The sequence below is a fragment of the Mirounga angustirostris genome, unplaced genomic scaffold (assembly GCF_029215605.1).
Source record: "Mirounga angustirostris isolate CCGP_5_RB_7025 unplaced genomic scaffold, mMirAng1.0.hap1 SCAF_5, whole genome shotgun sequence".
In the NCBI taxonomy this organism is placed as follows: Eukaryota; Metazoa; Chordata; class Mammalia; order Carnivora; family Phocidae; genus Mirounga; species Mirounga angustirostris.
This window is the reverse complement of record NW_026991713.1, coordinates 143,478,735-143,494,108: the sequence shown is the minus strand read 5'-3', so window position 1 is coordinate 143,494,108 and position 15,374 is coordinate 143,478,735. Positions and strand designations below refer to the sequence as shown.

Below are 15,374 nucleotides of genomic sequence, written 5' to 3'. Positions count from 1 at the left end.
GAAAAAATAACAGACTTGTTCTTGGGCAGCAGTGCTGATACACCTAGAAAGACAGGCTTCTGGAGGTATCTGGGCCAGAGCCATGGATTTGGGAGGCTCCCACTTTGCTCCTCTTAAGTACATATGGTGGGATGATGTGATTCCTCTACACACGAGAACATTAAGGCACAGAGATGGGGACTTAGCCTTCTCTCTCTAAATCCAGTTTTTCTATCAGTTGAGACTGCAGTCTAACTCCAGGTAGCAAGAGGCGAGAAGCCACGCTCTGTCCCCAAATGCCAGACTTTCCAAACACTGTCCAGCTTGCTCTTGCTTAGCCTGTTGACTCCTGTTTGCTGACTTCTCTCCTGTAGGAAGCTGCTCTTGCTGCCAAGTTCACGGAAGTTAACGCCATCAACAGACAGAGGCTGCAGAATCTGGAGTTTGCTCTGAGTCTCCTGAGACAGGTAATAGGTCTTAGTAAGACATTTTTTCTTTTTAGGGTTATATTTATTTTAGAGCAAGAGAGCGAAAGAGACAGGGGAGAGGCAGAGGCGAGGGAGAGAGAGAATCCCAAGCAGACTCCTCGCATAGCTTGAAGCCCAATCCCATGGCCCCGAGATCACTGCCTAAGCCGAAATTAAGAGTCAACCCACTGTGCCACCTGGGCGCCCCTCTTAGTAAGACATTTTACTCAAAATTATGCCAGCAGGTGAGAAGGCTCATTCTGCTTCTAAGAAACAGTTTGAGCTGGCGGCAGTGTCCCTTGCTAACATGGCTGGACAGCACCAGGCCAAGTACTGGCCCCTGCCAGCGCCTCTGTTGACATGAATGTAACACGCATGCCATCCAACATCTGCTGAGTTCCCAGGAGCAGGTAACTTATTTTCAGAAGCCCACGTCCATCCGTCCACACAGTAGAAAATGAAGTAGCACCACTGTGGAAACAAGCAGAGTGCAGAACAGGGGACAACCATCTGTGCACAGATACACATGTCTCAAAGATGATCCATAGCCTCTGGGAACACGACCAGTTTCACTTCACACTCTTATGTGGCTGTAAAATATTTTATCATTTAAAAAACCTAAACTACTTGTTTTCACCATTTTCAAAAGTAACCCTAGAACTCTAGTGACCTCGGCACTGAGGGAGCCTTGGGGGGTCACCGGACAACCAGTCTGACGTGTTCATAGGTGACCGAGGTGTGCTCTGACCGGTGGCAACAGGCCAAGCAGAGCGTCCAGCTTTAACCACGCACTGTCTTCTCCTCCTCAGCAACCGGAGGTGGGAACGAGTCATGAGACCCTGCAAGGGAGCACAGCAGGCTCCACAGTGGAGGAGACGTGGAAGGTTCAGAAGGAGCTGGACGAGGAGACTGAGCGGAGACAGCAGCTAGAGAAGGAGGTCAGGAGCGCCCAGGAAGAAATCCAGACTCTGCAGAAGCGGAGCCCCCAGGAAGCGGTGGTCAAGAAGGAAGTGCTGAAGAAGGTGCCAGACCCCGCGCTCGAGGAGAGCTTCCAGCAGATGCAGCAGACCCTGGTGGAGGAGCAGCACAAGAACCAGCTGCTGCAGGACGAGCTGGAGACGCTGCGGCTGCGGCTGCGCGCCCTGGAGCAGGAGACCAGGGACGGGGGACAGGAGTATGTGGTCAAGGAGGTCCTGCGCATCGAGCCAGACAGAGCCCAGGCGGACGAGGTCCTGAAGCTCAGGGAGGAGCTGGAGGAGCTGAGGCGACAGAAAGGCACCCGGGAAGCAGAGGCGGCCCTCCTGCAGCAGCGTATCGCGGCCCTGGCTGAGGAGAAGAACCGGGCGCAGGAGAAGGTGACGGAGAAGGAGGTGGTGAAGCTGCAGAATGACCCCCAGCTGGAGGCAGAGTACCGGCAGCTGCAGGAGGCCCAGCAGCGGGAGGGCCAGCTCAGGGAGGAGCACGAGGAGGAACTGACCTTCCTCCAGGACAAGCTCAAGAGGCTGGAGAAGGAGCGGGCCATGGCGGAGGGGAAGATCACAGTGAAGGAGGTGCTTAAGGTGGAAAAGGATGTGGCAACCGAGAGGGAGGTGGGCGACCTCAAACGCCAGTATGAGGATGAGGAGGCCAAGGCTCGCGCCAACCAGAGGGAGAAGACTGAGCTGCTCCGCAAGATTTGGGCCTTGGAGGAGGAAAATGCCAGAGTGCTGGTGCAGGAGAAAGTGCGGGAAATCATCCGACCAGACCCCGAGGCAGAGAGGGAAGTGGCCAACCTCCGCCTGGAGCTCGTGGAGCAGGAGCGCAAGTACCAGGCGGCCGAGGAGCAGCTGAAGAGCTACCAGGGCGAGCTGGAGGCACTCAGGAGGAGGGGCCCCCAGGTAGAGGTCAAAGAAGTGACCAAGGAAGTCATCAAGTACAAGACTGACCCTGAGATGGAGAAGGAGCTTCAGAGGCTCAGGGAGGAGATTGTGGACAAGACAAGACTCATTGAAAGGTGTGATTTAGAAATCTACCAGCTGAAGCAAGAGATCCAGTCTCTGAAAGACACCAAACCCCAGGTGCAGACCAAGGAGGTGGTCCAGGAGATCCTCCAGTTCCAGGAAGACCCCCAAACCAAAGAGGAAGTGCAGTCTTTGCGGGCCAGGCTCTCAGAAGAACAGAGGAAACAAGTGGATCTGGAAAGAGAGGGGGCCTCCCAGGAGGAGAAGATCAGGCAGAAGGAGGAGGAGCTGTCCCAGGTGAAGGAAAAGGTGGTCCAGCAGGAGGTGGTCAGGTACGAGGAGGAGCCCGGCCTGCGGGCTGAGGTGAGAGCCTTCACCGAGAGCATCGATGTGGAGCTGCGGCAGATCGACAACCTCCGGGGGGAGCTGCGGCGGCTGCAGCGCCGGCGCGTGGAGCTCGAACGCCAGCTGGAGGAGCTGGAACGTGAGAGGCAGGCACGCAGGGAGGCCGAGCTGGAGGTGCAGCGCCTAAAGCAGCGGCTGGCTGACCTGGAGGAGGAGGAGGGGGAGGCCCGGGAGAAGGTGACCCTCAAGCAGAAGGTGGTGCTGCAGCAGGACCCCCAGCAGGCCAGGGAACACTCTCTGCTCAAAGTCCAGCTCGAGGAAGAGAGGCACCGGCGGCAGGTCCTGGAGAGCGAACTTGAGACCCTGAGAAAGAAGCTCGACAACCTGGAGAAGATGGAGGTCAAGGAGAAGGTGGTCTTCTCCGAAAGCATCCAGGTGGAGAAAGGTGACACCGAACAAGAGATCCAGAAGCTCAAGAGCAGCCTGGAGGAGGAGAGCCGGAGCAAGAGGGAACTGGATGCGGAAGTGAGTCGGCTGGAAGCCAAGCTGTCGGAGCTGGAGTTCTGTAACTCCAAGTCATCCAAAGAGCTGGACTTCCTAAGGGAAGAAAACCACAGGCTGCAGCTGGAGCGGCAGAGCCTACAGCTCGAGACCCGGAGACTCCAGTCGGAAATTGAAATGGCGGCAACAGAAACACGAGACCTGAGAAACAGGACCACGGCAGACTCTGCGACGAACCTGGACTCCAGACTGTGGTCCCTGGAGAGAGAACTGGATGACCTCAAGAGGCTCTCCAAAGACAAAGACCTTGAGATCGATGAGCTGCAGAAGCGCCTGGGCTCCGTGGCCGTCAAGAGGGAGCAGAGGGAGAACCACCTCCGGCGCTCCATTGTGGTCATCGACCCCGACACGGGCCGGGAGCTGTCCCCAGAGGAAGCCCATCGGGCCGGTCTCATCGACTGGAACATGTTTGTCAAACTCAGGAGCCAGGAGTGTGACTGGGAGGAAATCTCGGTGAAGGGTCCTAGCGGAGAGTCCTCTGTGATCCATGACAGGAAGTCTGGCAGGAAGTTCTCCATTGAAGAGGCCCTGCAGAAAGGAAGGCTGACACCGGCTCAGTATGACCGCTATGTCAATAAGGATATGTCCATCCAGGAGCTGGCCGTCCTGGTGTCTGGGCAGAAGTAGGCACAGCCTAGCCCTCCGTCTTCTTGGAAGCCTACCCAGTACCACCGTGTCTTCTCCTCCCTGGCCCTGTGCAGACTCCTGACCTGTGCAGAGCTGAGCACATCCCCCAAGCCCTCGCTGTCATTCAACCTGGGTGAGGGACCTGCTTCATCCTCTGATGATCAGACAACCATGATGCCACTCTGCTGTCCTTTTCCACACACTTCCATGAGTAGACTCCTTGTATGACACCTGGAAGCAACCCGAAAAAACTAAAGCACACGACCCATGACGACTGAAGCAGACAAGCCTACTCTGAGCACCAGCCTTCACACCCCAGGTGGGGGGACCCTCAGGCAGAAAGGCCTCCCTTCCACACACCTTTCCGTACATCAAAGGGCTGGGACCCTCAGGGCTGCTGACCTGCATTCACATCTCCCTGGGTACTGGCTGAGAGCAGACTTTCTGTCAGAGTCCTCCTGGTGAAACAGATCCGGGTTCTAGGCCAGAAAAGGTGCAAAGAAGCCAGAACAATGACCTTCAGTGCTAGAGTGAAGGTAAACTGTCAGCCAGACTGTCCCAGGAAAACGCACCATCAGAGAATGTGTTGTGGTTCTGAAATTAAAGTATTTTCATAAAGGACTGTATTGCTATTAGCCTTAGTTTTAGTGCCTTACAAATCTTATCAGCTCATTGGTATTGAGGTATACTAACTATACACTGACTTTTCACCAAATGAATTTTAGGTTCTCTGTTATCTCATGTATTATGTAAGAAAATGGGACTAGGGAACTCTATTTATAGTGCGAAAATAAACACCTGGTGGCTTGATTCTAATTTCATAGTGTTTCTTCTTTTGCATGTGAGGCTTTTTATTTCCTCTGCTCCCTCTTGGCTTATGGCCAAAATGGATATTCTACATCTCCCAGCTCCTAGGGGAAGAATTAGTTGCAAAAAAGGTAAAAAGAATGAGAAACAATGTTTTGGAAACCTTGAAACAATTTATTGAGTTGCTTTATACAAGATTAACAATTTCCACACCACCCCCCAACACCAACATAGTCTCGCTGCACAAAAGCCACAGCCCCTCTCACACCTCAGGAGCGGCTGCACCGAGGGCAGCACCCCCACCTCCCCCGCCCTGGAGCCCGCTCTGCCTGCCGGGCGCAAAGGCCGTGGCTGTGTAAGTCATTCACTCTTTCGTTACCACAAATAAAGCATAAACAAGAAAAACAAATCTCAAAAACTCCCCATCAAAGAAACGTTTCCCTGAGGCAAGAGGCATCACTAGATTCCTAAAAATGAGGGTATTCTGCTCCAGCTGCACACTCAATGGTACATGGGGAGGAGGGAGCGCTGCAGGGAAGGGATCTTGGGTGTTCTCGGGTGGAGAAACCTGGAGAGTTCCCACTGCTCAGTGTTCACGGGCGGCCTCTGCGCGGCTCTGAGCTCAGCAATACAAATCTCTTCTTTGGCTCTTTTGCTACTACCTAAGACTATTCTGTAAACAAACTGGAAACCCAAGTTGCAAAAAATAGGTACAATGAAGGGATAAGGAATCCACTCTAGCCCGATGTGAAACACATGTTGGTTCTTACGTTTAAAAAAGAAAAAAAAAGAAAAAGAAAAAAAACAAACAGCAGAGGCCTAGCCGGACAGCTGACAGAGGTGTTGCTCCACTGGAACCCGGGCAAACCTCTGCATGAACTGAGTTACTGAGCACTGTACCCTGGAAGGCAGGAACCAAAAGAGCTGCCTGTGTCTCCACACAGGTGTACATTCTGAGGAGGCGGATTACTCTTAACATAATTGCAATCATTTAGCTGAAGCAGTCAGTTCAGACACGCCTTGTGGTACACACTTCACGGGACAGGCAAGTGCCCTAACCATCCTCGTGAAGCAGCCGCCGGCTGAGTGCGCTCCGCAGTAGCTGTCCTAGTCTGTCTCTGGCGCACTCTCCAAGCTTACTGGCGTGCCACCCTTAAGTCAAAGCCCAGCCCTGCTGCGTGGAGAGCTCCAGGACGGCGAGCCTGTTTCTACATGGCAGACGCTTCACAGAGGTCTGTTCCTGCAGCTCTGCCTGACAATGGTTTCTAAACAAAACAAACTGGAATGTCTGTGACTTGGAACCCCTCATATCCTTGGCCCTCCAAAAGATGAAGGGCTTTGGGGCTCTGCAGTCCACCTGTATGAACTCAAAATGGGGGCCCTGGCTGTACTGGGACTTGGGATTTGGGGGCCCAGATGACCTTCAAGTCAGGACGGCACAGATTATGATGTGCAACTGTAAAAAACTCAAACTGGCTATGTCTTAAATACAGACATATCTTTTAAAAAAGTCTTCAGCTGAGATCTACCCAGAGGGCTGAATGGACGTGTGTCTAATTCTGCTCCACCATAAAGGCACTGGAATTATGTCTTACTATAATATGACATGCGAAAAGCAGTCCCATTCTATCCAATGCATTAATGGTAATGATGAAATCTGGACCAAAATAAGTGTCTTTAAAAATCCTGTCACAACTGTTCAATCTACAAAGGTCTTTTCTCTGAAAGAGCTTCATTGTCACGTTCAGCAGAGATGCCGGCCCCCACCGTGATGAGCACACATTAGGTGTTCTGAGTATTTTTCCAAAAAAACAAGGTAAGGTAAGTCTCCCAGCTGTTGTGTTAGCTGGGAGGTTTTTGTCCTGTTGAGCACACAGCCTGAGGATGGGACAGACACCATGACCATCCAGGGATCCCACTGTGGCCAGAAGGAGTCCCTGACCACTAGGGCACATGAGGTACTCTGACCAAATGCCAGGGGTCAGGTGGATTTAAAGCACGTGTGCCAACTGCTCCGCCCTGACACCAGAGCTTCGTACATGACCCAGCGCGCACCCCAGCCCAGAGCTGCCCCTCCAACGATTGTCCATGACACAGCCGCGCAGCCCGCAGCACCACGCCAGTCCGTGCCTCCGGAGAAGCCCAGGGCTGCTCCCCTAACAGAAGGCACATCACAGTGCCAAGAGATGCTCCACTTAGCACTCACACCTTCTCCAGAAGAAAGCCAATCGGGGCAGAAAGAGCATAGTGATTATCCAGTTTCTGAGACCTACTTGTTCAGCTTCCGCCCAGACCTAAGTTAGTCGGGCCTTTCCTCTGAAGAGATCACAATTTCCGTGGTACACCGGGCCCTTTTCCATGAAGTTGAGAAGCATCTGGAAAAGAACAAGCAAAAATAACACAAGTCTTTCAGGATCTCGGATTCCCTCAAGGTGGCAGTAACAAAACCTCAAGGAGATCACCTAAATAGCAAGAGGCCCCCGAACGCTGAGCCCAAAAACCCTTGCCAGAGACTGAGTGCACTGCTACTTGTGGCAGCTCGCAGTGTGCATGGCACTCTGAGCTCTGTGATGGCAGCTGCCCGCTGCGTGCTGCGCACCCAGAGCCGCTTCTGTTCCCCGCTGCCACCACCATCCCCTGGCGCGCTGCGCTCCGCTCAAGCAGCAGTGAGCACTCTCACCATCAAAACCCTCAGGCCCTACAAAGACAAGTTCAAAGGTGCTAGCATTCCGAGTCTGCATGGGAAAGAAAGCAAAGCAGACACAGCCACACAGCTGAAATAAGCAGGCAGCTTTTCATTTACAACCACTCAATGTAATCCTCCTACGTGAAGAAGGGCTAAAGGAGACAGAGAGGGTACAGGAAAGTGCTTTTCCTTTTTTCTGTTGTTGAAAATATCACAGGCCAACAGTCATGTTCCAATGGCTCTTCAATTATTTTGTTTCTGTTTGAAAGTGTGACATTCCATGTGCCACGGAAATTGTGACCTCTTCAGAGGAAAGGCCCGACTAACTATGCTCTTTCTGCTAAGTGGAGCATCTCTTAGGCACTGTGATGTGCCATCCTTCAAACCACACACTCTCACCTAGGTGGCTCTGTGACCCCCATATTATCCTCTTAGCTACTACAGCAGCCGCCAGTTTGCAGAGTAAGTGCGCTGTAGCTGTGGCTTCTCTAGAGGAAAATGGAGTCACTGTTGATCCAGGAAGCTTAGCCCCTTGGTTCCTTTCTCTAAAGAAGCAAAATTTCCATCTTGAAAATTTTCAGTCCAGTCTTATGCCCAGATGGCCTGTGGTGTTCACTAGGAATGCATCAGCCTTGGAACACGGGGGCCAGAGATCCATAGCAAATCTGGAGATAGACACAGACTTGGGAATCGTCAGGCCACAGGCATGCCCAGCCAGGCAAGCTCCCTGTCTTACTCCCACCCCGGCACCTGTGCACCAGGGCTACCCAGGCTCAGCTTCCTGAAGAATGGCTCTCCCCTGACTGATGTAGCATCCCCAGTCCTCTCTGGAGCAGGTCTAGAGTAGTAAGAAGAGCACAGTAGGCCAAAACCAAGATCCCATGAGGCTTCCCACCAGTGTGCCATTAGGCGTGTTTACGAATCATGTTCCAGCACAGGGCGAGGCCAATCACTTACTAGGAAGGTGCCAGCTGGAGCATCTGTGTGGCCTTCTCACAGCAATACCACATCCCTTTCTGAAATCTACTGACCTACAGAGATGAAAAGCAGGAAGAGAAGAGGAATGCTGCCCCAGGTCCTGCTGTGCTCCCTAATGTCTGCCTTCACCCCTGAACTCAAATGAAAGATGTTCCTCTCTGGCACACAGGCTGATATCACAAGTAAGGGTCCCTCCTAAGACCTTGTCCCTGTGACCTTGCTGCTGTTTGGGCTCTCCCTTTCACTTATAAGTTTAGCTGGCAGCACCTGGAAGGTGCAGCAGCTTAAACGTAAAGGCCTTTCAGTGCCCCAATTAGCCCTTGGGTATTAGCACCGATGTGAGCACCAACTTTAGCTAAGGGAATTCACCTGCCTCACACACAGGCCATTACAACTTCCCCTGTGATCACACAGGGTAAGGCTGACCCAGTGGCAGTTCCAAGTGGGGAACGAGGGGAAATTTCAAAGTGGAAGCCTCTGTCGGTCTCTCTGAGTACCCGAAGAGCCAGAGTCTTGAAGGACAAACCAGGACGACACTGTAACAGCAAGCTGAAGACACTGAACTCCCTGGCAGCAGACAAGGCATCTAATGGGTAGGGAGCAGAATGACGGTATGGGATGCACGGCACTCTGATCACCTGGCAATTACCTGGCAGACTCTGCGGGATGTGGGTGGACACGGCAGCGTGTGGGAGAGGCGCTGCACGGGGTGGGCTGGAGTGCAAGCCAGCCAGGAGACCTGAGAGAAAACAGGAGGGGAGAAAAGAACAAAACACACACATTGAAGACAGGAACAGAAAAGCTGCTTCAGCGGTTGAGAGCCCAGACAACCTACTGGACCGGTTCTGGGTGAGAACCCCAAGGGGAGGGAGGGCTCAGCATGGATCCCAGGAACGCTGCCCATGGTCACACACCAGACAAAACACAGGAACCCAGCACACGACAACAGAACTCATCAATGGGGGCACAGGCGCTGGGGAACCTTCTGTCCCTCCAGCATGAGGAGAAACGAGAGCAGCACTTACTATGGTTGAGGCCATGGTGGAATGTCCCAGGGGCAGGACCCGTGACGATGGCATCCTTGGAAACCCCTGCTTTCGCAGAGGACTCGGCGCTGAAGGAGAGCACGTGGAGGGGAAACTGGGAGATGATCCCCAGGGAGCTGGAGTTCATGGCTCCGGGCAATTTCGGGCTGCCGGACTTGTAGGATGCAGACAGCAGATTTAAGGGCGAGGAGCTGGCCAGCAGCACAGCCCCACTCGTTCCTTTCTGGGGAGGAAACACAGCATGGTTAGAACGCCAGCTCCGTCCGCAGCTCACACACAGACCAAGGCTGGAAACGGACGCGGGGACCCACTCGTAGACCACCCCTCAGAAAGGTGCCCCGTGCTCTGCCGCCCCAGAGGAAGGAAGAGGACAGCCTCTGAACTGGCGTGGAATGGCTCCTAGGACAGTGTTCACTTAAAAAGCTGGGTATTAACTATGCCTCCTTTGTGCAAGAAAGGAAGGATATCTTCTGTAGATATCCACAGATGACACACACTGGTGTGTCCATATTTATATACATAAAACATACATATATTTGTATGTTTTTAGAAAAAACAGGAAAAATGTGAAACTAAGGAATATAGTCACCTTGCAGGGGTGCTAGGACAGGATAGAGGCAGGTGAGACCTTGCTGAACATACCTTTCTATAGTTTTGTCTTTGTAAACACATAATCCTTTTATATACTGGAAAAAAGAAAACAACTGCTCTCTCCCATGCCCCCAACCTGCATCCAAACTTCTTGTAATTACCCACAGGCAAGCCTCATTAACCACTGGACTCTGCCAAACTGCCTCTGTCTGACCTGCAGAATCCTTTAAAACCCAACCAAAAGAGTCACTCTTCCTGAGGCATGAACATCTCCACAAAGCTGATGATCTGAGCGGTGACAGCATTTCGTTTACTTGTTTGGAGAGATGGACAAGTAGGAGCTATGAGATAGGAAAGGAGTTTTGTGGCTCGTTCTATGCCACCCACGATCATAGCATCCCTGCAAACCAGGCCTTTCCCTCTGCTCATCCTCAAGAGAAGTTTCAGGCTCTCCTAAGATTCCTACCACCAGAAAAGTAAAGACCTGAAAACAGGAAGCCCAGTCCTCCTTCCAATTTCCAGGCTCACTGTTCCTACCTGACCTTCAGTGTCAGATCTCACTCTCCGAGCAGGGCAAGGCAAGCGGCCCTGTCCACAAGACCCACGAGGGGCACGCTGCTGTGCCAGGACACTCACTGGCAAGGAGGTAGACGATGTCACGCTGCTAACCGCGCTGGACTTCAGGGAGGAGGTCAGTAGCTTTGCCACTCCCTGGGTCCCACCACTGGAGTCTCCACTTGGACCACCTGGAGGGGCCACCAGGGTCAGCTTCTGGGAAACAGGTGGTTTTTTCACTGCAGAGCCTGGGACAGGTCTGCTGGCAGACGGTCCTGTGGAGGGAGGCTGTACGCCGGGGAGCAGGTTCCCGGAAGCAGAGCTCTGGACTGGTGTTCCTCCAGAGGAAGAGCTGCCAGAAGAAACCCCGTGTTTAGAGACCGAGCTGGCAAAGGGACTATTCTTGTAAGATGGCCCTGAAGAGCTGGCTGAGTGCTGTTTTGCTGGATGGCTCAGGGCAGTGGAGGACGAGGCTGGGGTCTTATGAGAGTTGCTGCTAGAGGCTGGTGTGCCTCCTGAAGAGGCCGGCGTGGAGGGATGGAAGCTCTGGCCCTTGGTTGCTGTCTTCACAAGCTGGAGGAGGGAACGATGGCACTGCGGGGAGGAAGGCTTTGGGCCCTGGAGCTTATTGACAAAAGGAGCTGGAGGGGTGAAGCTCTTTTGCTGTTGAGTGCCTGCATGAAAGACTTTGACTTGGGGGCCAGGCACAGGAGCTGCCGCCTGGGGTGCATGAGGCGTCCGTGGCAAGCCATGGTGCTTTGCTTTGGACTGGTGCACTTCCGACAGGCCCTTGCTGAGCGTGGCCTGACAGGACAGCTCTTTGTAGCCAGAGCTCTCTGGTTTTGTCTCCTGAGAGGACTGCCCCAGTGCCAAAGCCTGTTCGGCCAGAAAATTGAGGGGAGACTGCAGGGAACTAGAGGCTGGTGGGGCAGAAGGGCTGGGCTTTGGAAAGTTCCTCTTCTCTTCTGAACACACGACGCCCACCATCTTCTCTGCAGGTGCTTTTGAGGGTGCCGGCAGTGGGAACTCAGAGCTCCCACCTGCTCTGCTGCTCAGCACAGCCAGTTCCTTAGACACCACCTCCAATGAGGAGGCTGAATTACGGATCAAGTCTCCATCCAACGAGTCCTCCAGGTTGATAGGAGCAGGATTAGCAAGGCTGCCAGATGCCTGGGCTGAGAGCTCCCTGTTTGCAGCCCCAGTGCTCAGGCCTCCTCCCGGGTGTTCTGAAGGCAAAGCCAGGGGGCCGCCAATCTGGCCTGGTGGGATGGAAACCTTTTTATCAGGCTTAGTAGATGATTCCTAAAGGAAAGCAGGAATTCTGATGTTTAGAAATGTCCAAAGGTGCCAACACTGGCCCTGTGGTGAGTACACAAATGTGAGAACACCACAAGGCCCAAAGAACCAGGTCTTCCTGTACAATCACAAAACAAGACAGGAAGAGAGCGGTTGCCACACCTGCTTGGACTTGAAAGTGCTGAACTCCTTCACCCCCTCTGGCTCCTGTCTGGCTGGCTGGGGCTGGGCTTACCAAGCATGCTTTCTTGCTAGGGACCCATCCACCCACAAAGAAACTCTTCTCTCTTTCTGAAAAAGCGTAAGACTCGAGCAAAGAGATGCTCTCCCTACTGGGCACACACTGTCTCAGAGTACTCCCAGCTGCAATCAGAAAATGATGCATGGCATGAGAATTGCCTTAAATTAGCTTTCTTCTCCTCCTTGGTCTTCTCCAGCATCTGTCTCCTCAGTTGGGTGCAAAGGAAAAGTCCTGTCACAGGAGTGGGAACAGGGTCTACCTCATCACTCTCACATTCCAAGTGCTTAATGCAATTTGTCCTAGACACTGTAGGACCTCAACAGATACTTTAGAATACAGAGTTTACACAGCTTATTCTCATGAACTGTTTATGTACAGTTAAGGACACTATAAAGCCACATTAGCTGTTAAAAATTTCAGTAAAACAGCAATTTTTACTACATTGAAAGGCTTCTGCAATGCCTAAGATGGTTTTCAGTTCCCCCCATCTCCACCAGGCAAACACAACAAAGCCACCTGTCCCTTCTGGTACAGCTCCAGGCAAACCTGCACCTGGCTAGCAGTGTTCTTTCACGAAAAGAGTATCATCACACTATACGACCTTCACATCTGCAGGGGCTCTTCACTCCTCAGAGGACTGTCAGGAAGACCTCATTGAAATCCAACCACCACCACCACCACCACCACCACCACCCCCCCAGGAACAGGCCAGATAGGGTACTGTCTCCTAGAACTAAGGCTAGAAGGTACTAAGTGGCCTGGCTCAGGTCTCTGCCCTGCCAACCTCAGGCTCCTGCGATGGGCCAGGCTGCCTCTTGGACAGCCTCAAGGGTGCCATCCTGAAGAGCTGTCCCCCAGTCCAGCCAACCTCAATGAGCTGCTCTAGTCACTTAAGAGGTTTCATACGCATGGCTGGAGAGAAAGGAGAAGAGCACATGACCTGAGCAGGCTGACTCACCTTCATCTTGATTTTGGAAGAGGCCATTACTTTTTTCTTGGCCCTGTTCAAAGGAATGAACACAGAAACGGTTTAGAGGAGATCCACAAAGGAGGTGAAAATAACAGTCGCCCCGAGAAGAGAAAATACTGAGACACTCACAGGATTGATGTCAAGTGCCCATGGCCTCGTCTGCTCTCCTTAAACAGAGTCCTGAAACAGAGAGAGAACACTAGGCAGTCTGTGGAAACCCCCTGAAGGCAGGCTCTCTGCTTCTAGAGCTTTCCTACCATCCCTGGTACTCAGTGGCTATTACACCTTAAATGTCAGTGGCCTGGTGAGCTTAATTCCTAAAATGGCTGCACTGGCCACTGGAAAGCAAACAGTCTAGGAGTGACCCAAAAAAGCTATGGGTTTGCCGCAAAATTTCTCACAGTGATTTTTCCCCTAAAGGCAGGAGTGCTTTCCTTATTGCTGATTCTCATCCCTTCCAAGAGTGAGATGTGGAGTGACCACAGCACGTCTTTCTCCAGAGAAACAACAGAATTTTCTTTATGCCCCTCCCTATGCACTTTCTTTTTTTTTTTTCTTAAGATTTTATTTATTTTTTTGACAGAGTGAGACCAAGAGAGGGAACACAAGCAGGGGGAGTGGGAAAGGGAGAAGCAGGCTTCCTGCTAAGCAGGGAGCCCAATGTGGGGTCAATCCCAGGACCCGGGAATCATGACCTGAGCCGAAGGCAGACACTTAACAACTGAGCCACCCAGGCGCCCCCCCATGCACTTTCAGGTGTTCAATCTAAAGAAAAGAGCAAGTCCACCTAAAGAAGGGACACAAAGAAAGGCTCCATGCTTTGGATCCTGGGAAGATGGTGGAGTAGGAAGCACTGGGAATTGTCTACCCACCTGGACAACAACTGCACTAATAGAATCTAAAACAACTATTTTGGGAGTATCTAGGTGGCTCAGTCGGTTGAGCGTCCGACTCTTGATTTGGCAATCAGACTCAAAGTGGAGTCTGCTTGAAGATTCTCTCTCCCTCTCCCTCTGCCCCTCACTCCCTCACATACTCACACTTTCTCTCTCTCTAATAAATAAATAAATAAATCTTAAACTAGAATAACGATTTTGGAATTCTAGAGTATGTTGAAGGCTTACAACTTATAGGGGAGGGCCTGGAGGGTAAATTGCTGTCAATTTCAGCTCTTAGCACAGTTGCAGCCTTCTGTTCCCAGCCCCATGGCAGGCAGCCATACATGTGTCCCCAAAGCAGCTTACAGGAACTAGGGTGGGCAAAAATGACCCTGTGCTCCAAGTATCAGGAATCTTTGCTCTGATTGCTGACTGCTGCTTTTCATCACAGAGATGCAGACAAAGAGGTGGGCAGCCACTGCTGTCATCCTCCCACCCCTGCCCACACCACCCACCTGTGGCAGGCCCTTGCCCCTCTGGCTGAGGTGACTTCCAGGGGATTTGAAAAACTGGTGCCCTTTTCCCCTCCTTCACTGTTCACTTTCCCACTTTCAGGAGACAGATATTAAGAAACAGACCATTCAAAACTGTGTATACAGGGAAAAATGAGAAAGTGAATACACGTGCCCAAGGAAGGGTTCAGACAAGACCTGGGAAGACATTAAGTTTACACTGCAGGCTGCTCCCAGGCACAGAGACCGCCCACAACCTTCGCAAAAACAAAAACAATATACAGAATGGGGGCCATAGTTAACAATACTGTATTGCATGTTCAAAAGTTGCTGAAGGAGTCAATCTTTTTTTTTAAAAAAAAGATTTTTACTTACGAGAGAGAGAGGAGAGAGAGAGAAAGAGAGCACGAATGTGGGGGGGAAGCAGAGGGAGAGGGAGAAGCAGACTCCCCACTGCGCAAGGAGCCAGATGAGGAACTCGATCCCAGGACCCTGGGATCATGACCTGAGCCGAAGGCAGATGCTTAACCGACTGAGCCACCCAGGCATCCTTTTTTGTTGTTGTTTTTTTTAAGTAGGCTCCAACGTGGGGCTTGAACTCATGACCCTGAGATCAAGACCTGAGCTGAGATCAAGAGTGGGATGCTAAACCAACTGAGCCACCAACGTGCCCCTAAGAGAGTCAATCTTAAAAAGTTCTCGTCAGGGCACCTGGATGGCTCAGTCGGTTAAGTGCCTACCTTCGACTCAGGTCATGATCCCAGGGTCCTGGGATTGAGTTCTGCATTAGGCTCCCTGCTCAGCGAGGAGTCTGCTTCTCCCTCTCCCTCTAGCCCTCCCCTCCGCTCGTGCTCTCTGCCTAATAAATAAAAATCTTAAAAAAAAAGTTCTCATC

At 52.1% G+C, this 15,374-nt stretch overlaps 2 protein-coding genes across 8 annotated transcripts in view; one reads left to right on the top strand and one right to left on the bottom strand.

Annotated features, from left to right (window-relative positions):
- Window positions 1-4,735, top strand: part of PPL (periplakin) — a 57,151-nt gene extending 52,416 nt beyond the window's left edge. For all 3 annotated transcript variants that reach the window (XM_045874902.3, XM_064592489.1, XM_045874903.3), the window contains 2 exons: window positions 354-446; window positions 1,256-4,735. In XM_045874902.3, the coding sequence (XP_045730858.1) occupies window positions 354-446; window positions 1,256-3,919 (2,757 nt within the window). In that variant the 3' untranslated portion in view covers window positions 3,920-4,735. The remainder of the gene's footprint in view (window positions 1-353; window positions 447-1,255) is intronic.
- Window positions 4,736-4,879: 144 nt separating this feature from the next.
- UBN1 (ubinuclein 1) overlaps window positions 4,880-15,374 on the bottom strand; it is a 39,136-nt gene continuing 28,641 nt past the window's right edge. For 4 of the 5 annotated variants that reach the window (XM_064592491.1, XM_064592492.1, XM_054507477.2 and 1 more), the window contains 6 exons: window positions 13,219-13,269; window positions 13,078-13,120; window positions 10,565-11,884; window positions 9,416-9,659; window positions 9,040-9,129; window positions 4,880-7,101 (listed from right to left, as the gene is read on the bottom strand). In XM_064592491.1, coding sequence (XP_064448561.1) covers window positions 7,052-7,101; window positions 9,040-9,129; window positions 9,416-9,659; window positions 10,565-11,884; window positions 13,078-13,120; window positions 13,219-13,269 — 1,798 coding nt within the window. In that variant the 3' untranslated portion in view covers window positions 4,880-7,051. The remainder of the gene's footprint in view (window positions 7,102-9,039; window positions 9,130-9,415; window positions 9,660-10,564; window positions 11,885-13,077; window positions 13,121-13,218; window positions 13,270-15,374) is intronic. The other variant, XM_045874904.3, reaches the window with a different exon arrangement.